This window comes from Manihot esculenta, chromosome 14 (assembly GCF_001659605.2).
Source record: "Manihot esculenta cultivar AM560-2 chromosome 14, M.esculenta_v8, whole genome shotgun sequence".
NCBI lineage: Eukaryota > Viridiplantae > Streptophyta > Magnoliopsida > Malpighiales > Euphorbiaceae > Manihot > Manihot esculenta.
This window is the reverse complement of record NC_035174.2, coordinates 5,558,096-5,575,173: the sequence shown is the minus strand read 5'-3', so window position 1 is coordinate 5,575,173 and position 17,078 is coordinate 5,558,096. Positions and strand designations below refer to the sequence as shown.

General features: G+C 32.5%; 3 protein-coding genes across 5 annotated transcripts; 2 read left to right on the top strand and 1 right to left on the bottom strand.

The window, feature by feature from the left end:
• Positions 1 to 1,051: 1,051 nt before the first annotated feature.
• LOC110631271 (polyamine oxidase 1) lies at positions 1,052 to 3,487 on the top strand. The gene is made up of 8 exons (XM_021779039.2): positions 1,052 to 1,232; positions 1,352 to 1,598; positions 1,696 to 1,845; positions 1,943 to 2,321; positions 2,406 to 2,555; positions 2,649 to 2,903; positions 2,991 to 3,072; positions 3,148 to 3,487. The coding sequence occupies exons 1-8, from the start codon at positions 1,121 to 1,123 to the stop codon at positions 3,225 to 3,227; spliced, it is 1,455 nt and encodes a 484-aa protein (XP_021634731.1). The 5' UTR covers positions 1,052 to 1,120; the 3' UTR covers positions 3,228 to 3,487.
• A 1,143-nt stretch (positions 3,488 to 4,630) lies between these two features.
• LOC110599849 (protein ALP1-like) lies at positions 4,631 to 6,359 on the bottom strand. The gene has a single exon (XM_021736439.2). It carries the CDS (start codon positions 5,873 to 5,875, stop codon positions 4,631 to 4,633), a length of 1,245 nt encoding a protein of 414 aa, XP_021592131.1. The 5' UTR covers positions 5,876 to 6,359.
• A 6,619-nt stretch (positions 6,360 to 12,978) lies between these two features.
• On the top strand, positions 12,979 to 17,050 carry LOC110599998 (E3 ubiquitin-protein ligase SIS3). Of its 3 annotated transcripts, XM_043950647.1 has the most exons (11): positions 12,979 to 13,117; positions 13,216 to 13,333; positions 13,445 to 13,483; positions 13,650 to 13,716; positions 13,822 to 13,895; positions 14,244 to 14,382; positions 14,508 to 14,600; positions 14,822 to 14,887; positions 14,971 to 15,147; positions 15,682 to 15,795; positions 16,387 to 17,050. In XM_043950647.1, the coding sequence occupies exons 2-11, from the start codon at positions 13,305 to 13,307 to the stop codon at positions 16,789 to 16,791; spliced, it is 1,203 nt and encodes a 400-aa protein (XP_043806582.1). In that variant the 5' UTR covers positions 12,979 to 13,117; positions 13,216 to 13,304; the 3' UTR covers positions 16,792 to 17,050. The 3 variants fall into 3 exon arrangements, with proteins under 3 accessions (XP_043806582.1, XP_043806581.1, XP_021592352.1); XM_043950646.1 differs by having other exon boundaries at positions 13,031 to 13,333; XM_021736660.2 differs by having other exon boundaries at positions 13,034 to 13,333; positions 14,971 to 15,090.
• The last annotated feature ends 28 nt before the right edge of the window (positions 17,051 to 17,078 follow it).

Here is a 17,078-nt window from a genome sequence, read left to right as displayed (position 1 = left end):
TTTAAAATAATCGGTGAAATATGCATTATTAGAAAAAAAAATATTATTCTTTTAGTAGAAAATTAAAGTATGAATATGACAGATACATTTAATAATAATAAACAAAATCACGTTTTAAATAGGTGGATAATTTTCAGAAATATTTAGAGAGAAGATATTCCTTTTCGCTGTGTACAAATACTCCATTCTTTCTTATTCTCATTTAATTTTCTCTTTATATTTTTCCTATTTTTTTTGTCTTATTTAATTTTATTCCGATAACACTTAAATGAAAATTATGAGCCTCACTGTTTATTGTTTGACTTATATTACGAAATATAAAAAATATTTTTATGTATTTTTTATTATGAAATAACGTTAAATAAAACGGTGATAAATGGTAACACTCACAGTAAGTGTATCTGAATAAATTTGAGAAAATACGATAGGTTTTAAGTTCCCTTTCTCAATTTTTAATCCTATTTCTAATCTCTAGTTTGAAAAAAACGGTGATAAATAGTAAAAAATATTAAATAGTTTACAGTATAGTTAATTTAATAAAAATTGTTTTGATGGTAGGGTAGCGAAGTAGGGTAGGGAGGCCAGGAAGCGATGGTTGTTGGAAGCAGTGGTGTGAGATCCAAAGCGAAGGTGTTCATGTATGTATTCATGAAAGGGTGCATTGTTTTGAATTTATTACTTTTTTTAATTAAATATAGTTAATTTTATCAATGGTTTAAATTAAAATTAAGACTTAGGGAGATATATCCGCTTTGAATCTCTCCATCTACGTATGAGTGCAAGGGATTTAATTAGATTTTTAATTGTCAATTATGAGTAAACTTTATGGAAAGTAGCAATCAAACAGCTCAGGTTTACCTTTTTCTCATACAAAATTTTTTCTAACAATTATTGTTGATTCCTGTTGTCGCACACTTTTTAAGACTTGACTCAGTTGAGAAGAATATTTAATTAGTTGTGGTTGAATTATTTAATTTTCCCTATGAATAAACAGTAAAACATGTGAATTTTAATGCATTGCTTCGAATATAAATAGGAATCCAGGGAAGCAATTCTACTCGCTTCTCACCTTCCAAGCAAAACCTGCATCATTTAGTTTACTGCTCTTACTGTTTTAAGAATGAAGAAGAAGCTTTTGGCCATGGTGCTTCTCCTTCTCTTCCATTTCTTCTTGGCTTCTGCTTCAGCCTCACAGTCCCCCACCGTCATTGTCATCGGAGCTGGTTTGTCAGGTGATCATTATCTATATAACCTTTAAGAGAATTACTTTATATAACAAGAATTAATATATAATGTTTAGAAAACGTGTCCAAGCCATTCATTTTGGGTTCTTTGAGCTGTTATGTTTCAGGAATTGCAGCAGCAAAAACGCTACATGAGGCCGGGATACGTGATATATTGATTCTAGAGGCAACTCCCAGGATTGGTGGTCGTGTCATGAAAACTCAATTTAGTGGACTCACCGTTGAGAAGGGTGCCAATTGGCTTTTTGGTGGGGGGCCTGTGGCCAATCCCTTACTGGATATTGCCAGAAAACTTAAGCTCAGAACTACCCTTAGCAACTATGAAAATCTCACATCAAACACCTATAAACAAGAGTAATTAAACAACTGCTGCTTTTCTCTTTTGCACTTTTTGGGTTTCCTTTTGAAGTAGTGACTTGAAAAATTAACACTTTTTATCCATTCCCCACAGAGGTGGACTGTATCCTTCTAAGCTGGTGGAGAAAGTTGATAAGGTTGCTTCTGCTAGAGATGATTTCTGCGTTGCGTTATCGAAAAAATTGTCATCCAAAAAGAAAGATGTTGATATCTCAATTTTGGCATCACAGCGAATGTTCAACAAGTAATCAAGGACTTTACATTTATCGATTCCGTTTCAAGTTATTTTGGCTGGAAATGTATATACATATATAACAATCGAGTTGAGTTTTATCCTGCAGGGTGCCCATAACCCCACTTGAAATGGTGATAGACTTCTATCACAATGACTATGAAGACGCAGAGCCACCAAAAGTTACTAGTTTGAAGCACACTTGCCCTCGAAACGAGTTCGTAGACCATGGAGAGGATCCACACTTCGTGGCTGATCCGAGAGGCTTTGAGGTTATAGTTCAGTATCTTGCTAAGCAGTTCCTTTCCTCTCTGACAAGTGATCCCAGGCTTAAGCTAAATAAGGTAGTTAGAGATATAAGCTACTCAAAGAATGGAGTTACTATAAAAACTGAAGATGGTTCCACGTACAATTCCAATTACGTTATTGTATCTGCCAGCGTTGGAGTTCTTCAGAGTGACCTAATCGAGTTCAAGCCCACTTTACCTGTAAGTTCATTTCCAATTTGCTTTCTCAGTATTCCTAACGATCTTCGATCTGTTTCCTGACTTTTATTCCTGAAACTGAATCAGCTATGGAAAAAAATTGCAATATCAGACTTTAGCATGACCATATATACCAAGATCTTCCTAAAGTTCCCTTACAAGTTCTGGCCTGCCGGCCCTGGAACTGAGTTCTTCCTCTACACCCACATGAGCCGAGGATATTATCCACTTTGGCAGGTATTATAAATATATCAGAAATAGCATATAAATTTCTGTTATCTCCAGATTGCGAGAATAAAATGTTTGATAAGGTGTTGGTTAACTTTACAGCATTTGGAGAATGAGCATCCAGGATCAAACATATTGTTTGTGACTGTAACAGCTGATGAATCGAGGAGAATAGAGCAATTGCCTGATGAAGCCATTGAAGAAGAGATCATGGTAATACTTAAAAAGCTGTTTGGTAATAACATTCCAAAACCTGAATCCATTCTTGTACCTAGATGGGGATTGGACAGGTTCTACAAGGGCAGCTATTCTAATTGGCCAGATAACTACAGTCAAAAACGCAAAGACCAATTAGCTGTAAGCATAAATAAATGGAATTCCCATGTTGTCTGTTTTTTATTTTCCTGAAAGTTAAAAGTAGAAGCATTTATTTTTCCAATGCAGGATCCTGTTGGTCCTGTATACTTTACGGGGGAGCACACAAGCGATCGATATATAGGATATGCTACTGGTGCTTATTCTGCAGGTCCTCTCTCTCTCTCTCACACACACATAAATTAATCTCAGATGGTTTACTGTGCTAAGAAAATTGTATCTGCAGGAATTGACACCGCAAATGATTTGATCCACTGTATAAAGAAAAAATCTTGCAGAGGCTATAATAAGAACAGATGGCAATAAGATGAGAATGCTGGCTCCTGGCCAGCATCTGAAGGTGATGAATAATCTCTACTCATTTTGAGTTTATGGAAATATGAGCACAATATTCAGGAGGTTCTTTCAAATGAAATGAGCAACCAGAAAGGATTTGAGTTGTTTTCCAGCACATGGTATCTCTTTAACTAAAGCTGTCATTGAAGTCGTCGTCTCGGGGCCTGTCGTTTATTGTGTTTTATTTAATTGACCCCAAATATGATTATGTATGGAACTTTCTTCCCCCAGTCTGACGAATGTAATTTTATAAGTGGGTAGTTGCATGAAAAACAAAATGCATGTGGAAACTTTAATCAACTTGATCAAGTTAAATGATTAGATAAAAGAAAAGAAAACATACCCAACTCCAACTGGCAATGATTTTCACAATAATAAATCGATTCAATAAAAATATAATATAATATCGGTTCAATAAATTAAAATTTCTTTGTTATACTTAAAAAATCAAAAGATATGACAGAAAATGAAAATACATCCATCATGATTTATGTAAATTTTTTTCTATTATTACTCTATGCATTTAGTTATTCAACAAAGGGAAATGAGGTAAATTCGAATGGTAGAAAAGTCAAACACAGATCAGCTTAATTACTGGCACTAGCAATGGTATAGAAAAGTGAAATCAGATTCAAAATCGAAGATATTGGGTTGGCTACGTACGTCGTATTCCTTGTCCAAGCTTTTGGAATCTTAACCATAATCCGTACCGTTTCATTGAACGAGATGCACCTTCCAACATCGTTCATCATTAATTATTGAAATTGAAAAGCCAGCACTGATCTGTCTTTGAAAAAAAAAAACAAGCCAGCCCTGAACTTAGGCCATCTCCAACCCTATGCACTATTTTTTGCACCATTTTAGTGCTTTGCATTAAAATGGTGTAATATTTACTCCAACCTTCTGCACCAATTTTAACACCAAAAAAAATATTCTATTTATATTCTTCTCTCTTTTTAATATTATATTATTTATTTTACTTTAATTTTATTTATATATTTCACTTAAAAAATTCATATAATTTTATATATTCACTCTAAATATTTATATATTTTATATTTCCATCCAATATTCAAATATTTAATTATTTTATAAATAAATATAAAAACATATTAATTATAAAAATTATTAATTAAATAATAATTATAAAAAAATATTACTTAAACATTAATTATAAACATACATTAATTAAACATTAATTAGTAAATTAAAAATAAAATAAACTCATACATATTAAATTATCAATAAAAAATTACAAGCTAATTGATATGATCATTTGAATTTGTATATTGCTCCCACAATAGCTCTATTAATGCATTACGAAGTGCAAAATGAGCATCTTTATCCTTAATTTTTTTGTGTCGAGCTAAAAATTATTCAAATCGAGTAGTTTCATCGACAGCCATTTCAACAGTTGGAGCTGAAAATTCTCTACCATCTTCAATAGGTGCACTAAGGTCACGTTCATCCTCGATTATCATATTATGCATGATAATACATGTAGTTAAAATATCATGCAACACTTCTTTTTTCCAAAAACGTGATGGCCCTGCAACTATTGCAAAACGTAACTGTAACACTCCGAAAGCACGTTCAACATCTTTTCGACATGATTCTTGTTTCATTGCAAAATACTTCTTCTTCCTTGTTTGTGGTTCACGAATAGTTTGCACAATAGTTGACCATTTCGGATATATACCATCAGCTAAATAATAACCCGTATTGTATACGTTTCCTTGAATAATATAATGAGCGGGAGGAGCAATACCTTTAGCAAGGTCGGAAAATAAATGCGATGACTCCAAAACATTAATATCGTTATTAGAGCCAGGCATTCCAAAATATGCATGCCATATCCAAAGGTCATAATCAGCTACAGCTTCCAAAATAATTGTTGGCGATCCACTACGACTTGTATATTGGCCAGCCCATGCAGTAGGACAATTTTTCCATTTCCAATGCATGCAATTGAGACTACCTAACATGCCAGGAAAGCCACGTTGCTCACCAATATAAAGAAGCCTTGCAACATCCTCGGCAGTTGGTGATCTCAGATACTGCTCACCAAATACCTCAACGGTGGCTCGACAAAATCTCTTTAGACTTTCAATTGCAGTGGACTCCCCAATTTTCACATATTCGTCTGTAGCGTCCGCCGGCAAACCATACGCTAACATTCGAAACACAGCTGTGATTTTTTGAAGAGTAGATAATCCAATTTTACCTACTGCATCTCTTTGTTGTTCAAAGTACGTATCATGCGCTTTTATTGCATCGACAATACGAAGAAATAAATTTCGAGACATTCTATATCGTCGACGAAACATTACATCATTGAAACGTGGATTATCTGAAAAATAATCCAGAAATAAATTACGATCAGCCGCTTCACGATCTCGATTGATTACTACATGACCTAGAACAGAGCCACCTCTAGAAACTCGATGTTGATCTTGTATTTGCTGCAAAACCATCTTATTTCTAAGAAATTGTTGATGAACTGCTTGTGTTTCCACTACAAACTCATTATCATCTGAAATATAATCATCAATATCTGAAGAAGACGATGATGAATTTTCAGCATCATTATGTGATGTATCTCCAACATAAAAATCCATTTTGAGTAACGATCTGTAGAATTTTCTTGACTCGAATTTAAGATGAACTGAAAAATATGAGTTATGTTTATATCTTTAAAGAAAACATGATTTTATAGGAAAAAAGTGGGGGTAGGGATGCATACTATCTGAAGGTCGAGATTGAAATGAAATCCATCCAACGGTCCATTTTTTGATAAGATCTATCAGAATACTGTTGGTGTAATTATTATTTGAGATTCCATCTCACTTTATTGAAAAACGTGGGGATAGGGTTGCATACTATCTGAAGGTCGAGATCGAAATGAAATCCATCCAACGGTCCATTTTTTGATAAGATCTATCAGAATACTGTTGGTGTGATTATTATATGAGATTCCATCTGACTTCATTGAAAAACGTGGGGATAGGGTTGCATACTATCTGAAGGTCGAGATCGAAATGAAATCCATCCAACGGTCCATTTTTTGATAAGATCTATCAGAATACTATTGGTGCAATTATTATTTGAGATTCCATCTGACTTCATTGAAAAACGTGGGGATAGGGTTGCATACTATCTGAAGGTCGAGATCGAAATGAAATCCATCCAACGGTCCATTTTTTGATAAGATCTATCAGAATACTATTGGTGCAATTATTATTTGAGATTCCATCTGACTTCATTGAAAAACGTGGGGATAGGGTTGCATACTATCTGAAGGTCGAGATCGAAATGAAATCCATCCAACGGTCCATTTTTTGATAAGATCTATCAGAATACTATTGGTGCAATTATTATCTGAGATTCCATCTCACTTATATATATTGGAATGCCAACATCTACAACTTACCATAAGTTAGCCATATCCTTCAATATTTAATCACTTTGTAAACGATGACTTCAAGATCTGCAGGATATTCTACCAATGAAGATGTGCTATTATGCAGAGTTTATCTAGATGTTTCACAAGATCCCATTGTAGGTAAATAACAATCTAGTCAACGTTTCTGGAGTCGGGTGGCAGAAGCATATGGACTTGCAAAGAATGAGTGTTGGGAGTCCCGCAACCCACGATCTTTGCAATGTCGATTGCAAGTTATTGAGAAGGCTATAAGAAAATTGAATGGTTGTTATCGACAAGTTGAAAACTTACATCCTAGTGATGCTTCAGAGCAAGATCTGGTGAGTATTTTTTTGATAATTATTTTGTACATAAATATTAGAATTTTTCTTAATATTTTTCTAATTATGCAGCTCAATCAAGCGAAAATTTTACTAATGTAAGATCCAAGCTACAAAAGAGGATTCAAATTTGACCATGTTTAGAACATGATGAAAGATGCTGAGAAGTTTAAAGATTGTAGCTCTAAAAAAAAAATAGTTCAAAATCAAAGCTCTTCTTATGTGTCCTCAGAGTCGGACAATCCTACTCCTGACTCACCTATGGTACCATCTCCAAACTTATCATCTTTTTCAATCCATTTAAATGAGGATATTGCAGGAGATTATACATCATCGGATCGACCTCTTGGTGTCAAAAAAGCAAAATTGAAGAAAAAACTTGACGAATCTTTTTCATCCGCTCTGAAATGCTTACATGCTGATAATGAAAAGCTTGTGGAATCGTTGGCGAATGCAACTGCAGAAAGGGAGAAGGGAAGACTAATGAAAAGTAGAGCTTTGGACTTAAAGGAATTTAAAGAAGAAAATAAAATTTTATTGCTTGATTTAAATTCTATTTCTGATCCAATTGCTCGTGAAACATTTCGCCAAGAAAAAATTCGAATATCAGAGAAAAGAGCTCAGCGTCAACAACAACCACCACCATCCGCATCTAATGTATATGGTCAATATCTCAATGATATTGCTGGATCCGGGTCTGACCTTCCGGAATATTAAATATGTAATGTACCGTGAATAATTGTATTTTGAATTAATATATATGGTTCAATTATAATATATGTGTTACTTTACTAATTTATTTATATTATTCTATGTAATATATTATAAATAAATTAATTTATTATAAATATTATTTATAATTGTGAATATATTAATTTAAATTAAATTTTAATAATTATAAAAATATAAAATAAATTAAAAATATAATAAATTATAAGAGTGAAAAAAAATAAATTTAATTAAAAATATATATAAATTTTGAATTATATTATAATTAAAAAAAACAAAATTTAAATTATATTATAAATTAAAAAAAAAAAAAAAAAAACAGAAATAGCGCTGCTATGGCGTGACACTGTAGCGATTACTAAAATGGCGTTGAATATTGGCGCAGCGTTGGAGGGCCATCTCCAACGCCAAAATGAAGAATGGCGCAGCGTTGGAGATGGCCTTAGACATTCAAAAGTTGGTCGAAACATATTAATTAAATTTAACGTCATTTTTTATTTTTAATCTATTTTTATAAATAAAAATCATGATTAACAAATCAGTACAAACGTATAATTTTTTATTCGATTTAATGGCTAATAGAATATATTTATGTTCATAGTATTTATTATTGTTTTTTTATCTTTATTTTATTTAACAACTCCAACTCACTATATTTTTGTTATTATTTTTTAATTCTCATTGTTTAAAAAAATTTATTAATTATTGTAATTAACTTTTTATTTTGAATAAATGGTACTTTAAGGTAGCTAATTTTATTTAAAACTAAATAAATTATTAAACTATTGAATTATATTAGACAGACTTGAACATATTTTTTAGAATAGAAAAACACACTGCATATAAACTTTTTAATTGATATAATAGTAATAGTATGATTTCTTGTAATATACAATATCTATCAAAATAGCAATTACAGAATATATTTTATATTATACTAATACTAAAAACTTAATACAATACTATCACACTTCTCTTCGTTTTCTAATTCTTTTTGAACTATCATTCTCACAATCACTTTCACTCACTCATACTAAAACTAAGCATAAAGATAACTATTTATAATCATGCAAAAGCCCTATTTAATACAACATTCAACTATCATATTAAATATTTCATTAAATATAATTTTTAACTACCTTATTAAATATAACTTTCAACTATTCATACTAAATAACACATTAAATACATTAATTTATTTTTTAACATCTAATATTATTCAAAATTAAAAGTCCTATACAATTAATGTTGACTTTAACACTCAACCTCAACACTAATTATCTTCTTTCTACTGTAGTGTGTTTGGACAAGTTAATTGTCGCTTTATCTTGCATTATTGTAAGAATTGCATGAACTATGTTGATGTATATTCTCCTCCATTATCAGTGCACAAACATTGTATATTTATATCTAGTTATTTTTCAACTTTCTTTTTGAACTCTTTGAATTTTCTCAAAACTACTGACTTTTCTTAGAGAAAATCTACCATTGTATATATCTTGAGAAGTCATCAATAAATGTGATCATGTATTGAAAATCACTTATTAATAATTGTTTAACTAGACCAAATACATCTGAGTGAACTAGCTCCGGCGGCACCTTAACTCTAAATTGGACTCTTCACATGGCAGTTAGTGTGCATTTCCATACTAACATCTAGTGCACACAATGTCATCTCGTACTTCTAATTGAGAAAGTCCTTTGAGCATTGATTTTTTTATCATCACCTTTAATTTCTAATAGCCGACATATCCTAGCTAGTTGAGCATGCCATAAATTAGTTGTCTCATTCTTTATAGTCTTGTTAATATATACGATTTGGGCAATTATCACATAAATTGACTCGAGCTTCTTGCCTTCTATAATTGGCTCACTTGTAGCTTTCAAATTTTTTTACACCACACAATTGACAGAGGTTGTCAATTGTGACACTGATAACAAATTCTTCTTCATACTAGGTACATGATAAATATTCTGCAACTATACTTGGTGTGAGTTGAACTGAGATACAACTACTCTATTACCAACATAAGTAATTGGTAGCTTTAAATTGTCAGCAGTTACAACTACTTAACTTTTTTTATACTCCATTATATTTGAAAGTTTGCTAGTGTCTCCAGCCGTATGATTAGAATACCTAGAGTTAACAATCCAATCATCTTTGTAGTTTATCGCTTTATTACATAGAGTCATAAAAGTTGCTTCATCTTTAGCTTCTATATGTTGACAGAAGTCTACCTCTTCTTCAATTGTAATAGAGGCCTGCAGATCCCATTCAATTTTACTCTCATGTGAAGTTGATGTAGCAGCATTGCCTTCTACCTTTTTGCGCTAATAATTTCGAGTAAAATGGCCCTTCTTGTCACAATTATAATATTCACTATTCTTTTTGAAATTCCTATTGCCTTTATGTTCATTATTATTGTGAGTGCTCTATTTTGCTCCCCTTGGTTGAGAGCTTCAGTATTGGTGACCTTTCTATCAATCTCCTTGATTTCTCCTTTGCTTGCCTTCTCCATTCTGAAATTTCTCTTTATAATTATTCTTTTTATTACTAAAAAAGACTTTCTCCTCATCTTTAATCATAGCTCCAAACATATGCTTGTTCAAAACTTCTTGATCTCTGTCAAGGTTAGTTCTTTAGTCTATCCTCCAGTGGCAGTTACTAGAGTAACATATTTTGGTCTTAAGCCATAAATGATTATTCTTCTTATTCTTAAATCACCAATCTTGTTCTCTGGATCAAGCTTTAAAATCTCATTTCAGATAGACTTCATTTTAGTAAAGAATTGATTGTCATATTGCCTTGTGAGATTAGCCTGAGCTCATTCTCAAGTCGCTGCAATTTTGCTTTATTTGTACGTGTAAATAGTGCTATTAGAGTGTCTCATACTTCCTTCGGTACTTAACATCTTTAATGTGATGCAATAACTCATCATCCACTATGATTGAAAACATATACATAACTTTCCCAGCTCTAATTCTCCACTTTCTAGTCTCTTCATCATTAGTTGGTGGTGTGACCTCATTTCCCCTAATAATACTCTACAAATCTTGCCCCAATAAACATTACTATATGCAAATACTCCACATACTATAATTGTTGTGGTTGAACTTTTCAATCGAACTATATGAACTAGCTAGATCTGCCATAATAATTTAGAATGTTGAAAAATAGTATATAAATAATTATACTAAGAATTACACGAGAAAATTTCTCAGAAAAGATCGGAGGGTCATAATAATTCACTTAAGTTATCTTCTTATATATAATTTTCCTATACGTATAATTAATAGCTCAATATATCATAAAAAACTATACCCAATAAACAAGCAAGTTGTGTCCCTGACAGCAACTTTATAGTATCTGACTCCATACTTTTTTTTCTGACCCTTGACCTCCCGCTTTGATACCACTTGTTAGACAGACTGGACATATTTTTGAGGATAAAAAAAAAGCACATTATACATAAACTTTTTAATTAATAAAATGACAATAGTATGATTACTTTCGATGTGTCAAATTCATCAAAGTGGCAAATACAAAGTATAATTTATATCATACTAATACTTACAAACTTAATACGACACTATCACACTTCTATTTACTTGAACTCTCTAACTATTTTCTCACTTTTATTCTCAAAATTACTTTCACTCACTCACACTAAAATTAAGCACAATAATGATTGTTTATAGCCATGTAAAGATCCTATTTAATACAACTTTCAATTACAGTATTAACTACGTTATTAAATACAACTTCTAACTACCCTTATTAAATATAATTTTCAACTATCCATATTAAATAACATATAAAATACATTAAATTTATTTTTTAATATTCAATATTATTATACATTTATGTTTCTCCTAATATTGCTTATTATCATAAGTTGATGATTTATAATTTAATTACTTATTTAATGTTATTAGTATTATTTTTTGTATTATCCTCATTTTATAAATGCTTTATTTGTGTAATAATAAATTTGTGCTTTGAAGATGTAAGTAAAAAGAGTACGTACTGCACGTTTCCGCTAAATATAATAATAAAAAAATAAAATAGGTTATATATATATTTTAACATATGAAATAATATTAAATAAATTATTTTAATTCAATAAATTAAATTAGAAAAAAATAAACCTGAAATTAATTAACCGATGGAAATCAAATTCATCAGTTTGACCCAATCATGTTAAAGCTTTTGACTTGTTTATAGTCGATAGCTTCATTTCATCCCATAAAATATTTCATCTTGGAGTAATAATATTTTATGCCTTGATGGATTTTCAAGATCACTTTTTTCCAAAAAAAATAATTGCACGTCTTCATTTATTTTTTTAAAATTTTTAATATTTAAAAAATTATTAAATAATAAATATTTTTCTAATTAAAGAATAAATTAAATCAATGGTTTTCTTTTTTAAAATAAAAAAGTTATTTTTTATTATTTTAAAATTTCATCAATATTTTATATATAAATTTATTAATATTTTTTATTTTAAAAAAATTAAATAAAATAAAAAATATAAGTTAATTAAAAATATTTTTCATATGGAAACTAACAAATAAAATTTCAATTTAACTATATATTGAAATGATGGTTGAACTTTCGACCTAAAATTTGAGAAGATTATGCATGGGTTAGTTAGTTCTGAACTAGTCTTGTAAATAAATTTTAAAAAGTTGGTTAAGTTAGTTGGGAAAATAAGAAAACGCAGATGTGATATTACTTCTCCATTTTTCTTATTGAATTTAATTTGCCAAGAAATATTTTAAAAGTAACAATTATATATATTTAGTTGGGAAATCTCAGTAGGAATTGATACCGAAAGAGCAATATATGTTGAAATAGTGGCAACTAAGACACACGCTCTCTTTTTTTTTTTTAATATAAAATACTGGTAATAAAATAAAAAAAAAATCCTTTTCTGAATTTCACTCCCCTCTTATTTATTTATTTTTTTTTCTGAAATATTAGAAGGGGAAAGAGAATTTGGGAGTTTCAAATTTGCATACACGTAAAAGAGGGGGAATAAGGGCAAAATGGGAAAAGAATATAATGAAATTGGAAATTAAAGAGATTTTTTTTCCCCTCTTTTAACATGTGCTTATCATTATCAACTTAATAAATAAGATATTTATTAAGAAAAAGGGCAAAAAGGTAATTTAGATAACTGGCAAAACTAATTAACCAAAAGAGCGAACTTAAACGAGGCCCACATGTAACCCACCGTATTACCTAACGCTGTCAAATTAACGAAGTAATGACTTCCGTCTCTTCGAAGCCACTGCCCCACCAATCGTTTTCAGCTGCTTCACTCTCTCTCTCTCTTGCTTCAAACCGAAACTTCGTTCTCTCAGTAACAGATCTATCTACCCCTTCTCTCTTTTCAATCTCTGTTCAACTGAGTGCATGCAGCAGCTAAAACTATGTATGAATTATTCGGATTCGTTTCAGGGAATTGGATTCGGAGCATTTTCATGTGATGACTGAAATGAGCATTCAGTTCTTGGTGTCACACTCAGTCTTTTAGGGTTTTCCTGGTTATGGCTATCAGAGGCGTCGATTTCAAGTGGTAAGCTCCTATCCTTCATTTTTTATGCATCGAACTGCTTCCTTTTTTTCTCTCCTCCTCCTTCTCCTCCTAGTAATTTTTTTTTTTTTATGCGGGAATGGTTTGTTGCAGGTACGATGGCTTCTTCTTGTCGATGCTAGCCACAAGTGTGTATCCTTTTGTGCAATATTTTTTCCTTCTGCATGGATTAGTTTATGTGATCTTTTCATTTTCTGAATTTCAATTATCATTGAGCCATCAAATTTTTTTACTTTATTATGTCTAAGACAATGAGAAGTTAATGTTATGTGTTCATTTCCTTGACAATCTTACATAGAATCATTGTTGCAATTAATTGGAAACGGTATCATCTCTGCACATACCCGTTGCACATATGGATTGTGGTGAGTCTCTTTCTGACTTATTGAGCTACTGATTCAGAATTTTTTTTGAATTGGGGGATTTACAATTCACTGATAACAACCTCGTCTCAATCTTTACTGCATTAGGTTGATTATACTGCTGTTTTTGTTTTTCGCCTCTTGATGTTCATAGATAATGGACTTGCTGCTGGAATGGGCTTGTAAGTCCTCCTATCTTTTACTCCTTACTATCAATTTTTCAACGAAGTTGTAGGATTAGATGAGCTCCTACTTTGCCTTTCGTGTTTCAGTAAAAGGATTATGTGAAAGAGATCAATTTTATTAAATTTACTTGAGGGCTAACATCAGACAGGAGATGCCATAAAGTGGCTGGAGAATTTGTTGCCTTTTATTAGGGAATCCTGTTCTCACGCCATTGAACTATTGCATAAAGAAATTGCTCTTCGTAATTAAACAATTTTGTTTCCCTTTTCTCATAGTCAATTTGGCTGGCTGGAGGAATTGTTCTAATATGTTGTTCCCTTTTCTTTATTTTTACATACTTTTAGGGATTTTGGGTGGCAGCAGCGTTATGCCCGTTTTTGTGGAAGAATAGTGGTCCTTTCAGTTCTGTCTTTGCTACTCTACCCTTTTCTATGGGCTTGGACTATAATTGGCACACTCTGGTTCACTAGTGCAAGAGATTGTGTAAGTTCTTCCTCGATTCCTCTTTTTTGACAGCATTGTCATCAGTAAGAACGTTTTCTTTTTTTCCCCAGAGTTATCACTGAGAATCTTCATAAAGAGGAGATGATGTGTTTAACTTCTTGCAGTTGCCAGAAGAAGGTCAGAAATGGGGTTTTATTATTTGGTTGCTTTTCAGCTACTGTGGACTCCTTTGTATTGCCTGCATGTCTATGGGAAAGGTTAGCATAGCCCCTTCTACTTCTTGTCCAGCTGCAACAGTCATTAGACTTAAGCTTGATCTTGAACTATGAAAGCAGTGATAGCTTATTAGCTCTCTTTTATCTGTTTCCTTATCTCTGCATCTGAATTTACACCCTGCCTATCCAGAAGATATAGGTTCTCAGTGCTTTCTTACAGCTCATGCCCTTTCTTACCCTTTTTTTTTTGAGTTCTTCCGCAGTGGCTTACACGAAGACAGGCGCACCTATTACGTGCTCAGCAAGGAATTCCTATTTCAGAATATGGGGTAACAAATCTTTCATATGGAATATTTCAAGTTTATTACCTTTTTTGGTGGTTCCCTCAATTAGCGTTCATATGATAATCCAGGTTTTGGTCGACATGATCCGGGTACCAGATTGGGCATTTGAAGCTGCAGGTCAAGAAATGAGAGGTATGGGACAAGATGCTGCAGCATACCAGCCTGGACTCTACCTAACTCCTACTCAGGTGAGTGCTTGTCACTATTATGGGCAAGAAGTGGCAATTACATCGTCTATAAATATGGTATGGATTTGCCTTTCAATTCCAGGTTTTCTCTGAATTTGGGTATAGGAGATGAAAACTAGGGGAGTGAATGGTTTTCAAGTCCACATTTTAGAATTTCCTCGCTATCAGTATTCAAAGCTACAACTTACTGTTAGTTAAATGGATTCAGGTCATGGACTGGTGTTAGAAGTATTGCACTGAAAAATGTGGAGTAGAATCTGAACGGGATACAACATTCTAATTAATGTTATTTTTAAAGTAGGGACTTTGTCTCCACCAAGATTTTAAATCAATTAAATATAGCAAGATAACATTTTCATTTTTCTGCCCTCCCTCTATCTGTTCTCATGGTCATTTAAACTCTGATAAAATTTGGGTAATTTTATTTCATCCTGGTATTTATTTGTTGTTGTACTATTTTATTGTGCCTTGAGGTCATAGTCATACACATTTAGTTCTTTCCATTTACTTGCTTAGTTAGATATCATGTGTCACAAGTCTTTGTCCATTCTTAAGTCTCATAGCTGACTTCTCTGTTTTCGTTTTTCATAGAGAGAAGCAGTGGAGGCACTCATTCAGGAACTTCCGAAGTTCCGGTTAAAGGCTGTTCCAACTGACTGCAGTGAATGTCCAATCTGCCTAGAAGAGTTCCACGTAGGGAATGAGGTAATATTTCACTCTTCGAAGACTAAATCATAGGCAATGTTTATTATCCTTAATTATATATTTGCTTATGTAGAAAAAGTTGTTTGTTTAATTAGATATCATACTTTAGACAAGTCATTGATCTGAAAGAAAATTTTCTAATGTATCGTTTAATTGCCCAAAGGAAATATATAAAAATAAATAAAAAGAGCTTTTGCTCAACAGGAATAATGTAATTGTTGTATTGTTTTTTAAAAGCTTGGATTTAGTCTTACTATGCCATTTGGATCTAAAAATGGCAATATTAAGGATTAGGATTGATGGTTTGGGGGGGGGGGGTGTTGGTTGGATTGATGGTGCTAACTGTTGAGGATAAGGAAGTACCTTGCAAATAAAGAAACAATGAGGGCCAGAGACAGTGGTCAACTATTTATGCAACCTATTTCCTTTCTTATAACTCGTATAAACATGCTGTTTGAAATGCTAGACATATAACTGCTGTAAATGGCTCAGGATCTGATGTGAGGAATCAGACAACTTTACCTTTAGAATCCTGTCACAGCATTGTTAATTTTGCATCTCAATGGAACTTTCTGACTAGTAATGGTACAGGTCCGTGGCCTGCCCTGTGCGCACAATTTCCATGTAGAGTGCATTGATGAGTGGCTTCGACTGAATGTGAAATGTCCACGGTGCCGTTGCTCAGTTTTCCCAAACCTTGATCTTAGCGCCTTATCCAATATTCGTGCGGACTCTGAACGGTCCTCTGCAACTGTTGTAACAACCACCAGATATGTGAGAACCCAACCTTCAAGCCAGAGCTATTTGTTGAGATTGCAGGGTCTGCTCCGACCAGTCCGTACAGAGAATTCAGGGGCTTCCAGCCATGTAGATGTTGATTTGGAAGCTGTTGAGAATGGAAATCTAGTTTTGACAACAAGAGAGACAACAGATGTGGAGCCAGTTTCCTCAATTGGAAGCATGCTTGTTTGCGAGTCCTCCCCTCCTCAACACTAGATCCTTAACCAGTTTCTGACCTTGTACAAGAAAGAATACTTGTTGACGATGATTGCTGGTTGTACTGGCTGGTTCTCTCCTTATAATGAAAATATAACTCATTCATCTAAGGCATATGAACAGAAACATTAACGAGACATGTGTATACTTTTTTCCCTTTTTGGCCAATGGACTGTAAGTCCAAGTCATGTTTGTCCATGGACGTCTAATCATTGTACTGATTTTGCACTTACATGAAAAGAAAAATCATTCTCCAGCAGTTATCTTGTACAGTTATGGTTAAATTG

Coding starts and splice junctions, on each gene's coding strand:
- LOC110631271 (XM_021779039.2), top strand. CDS start 1,121: ATGAAGAAGAAGCTTTTGGCCATGGTGCTTCTCCTTCTCTTCCATTTC. Junction 2,322..2,405: donor AGTTCAAGCCCACTTTACCT/GTAAGTTCATTT, acceptor AAACTGAATCAG/CTATGGAAAAAAATTGCAAT. Junction 2,904..2,990: donor AACGCAAAGACCAATTAGCT/GTAAGCATAAAT, acceptor TTTCCAATGCAG/GATCCTGTTGGTCCTGTATA.
- LOC110599849 (XM_021736439.2), bottom strand. CDS start 5,875: ATGGATTTTTATGTTGGAGATACATCACATAATGATGCTGAAAATTCA.
- LOC110599998 (XM_043950647.1), top strand. CDS start 13,305: ATGGCTATCAGAGGCGTCGATTTCAAGTG. Junction 13,484..13,649: donor TCGATGCTAGCCACAAGTGT/GTATCCTTTTGT, acceptor AATCTTACATAG/AATCATTGTTGCAATTAATT. Junction 15,796..16,386: donor AGTTCCACGTAGGGAATGAG/GTAATATTTCAC, acceptor GTAATGGTACAG/GTCCGTGGCCTGCCCTGTGC.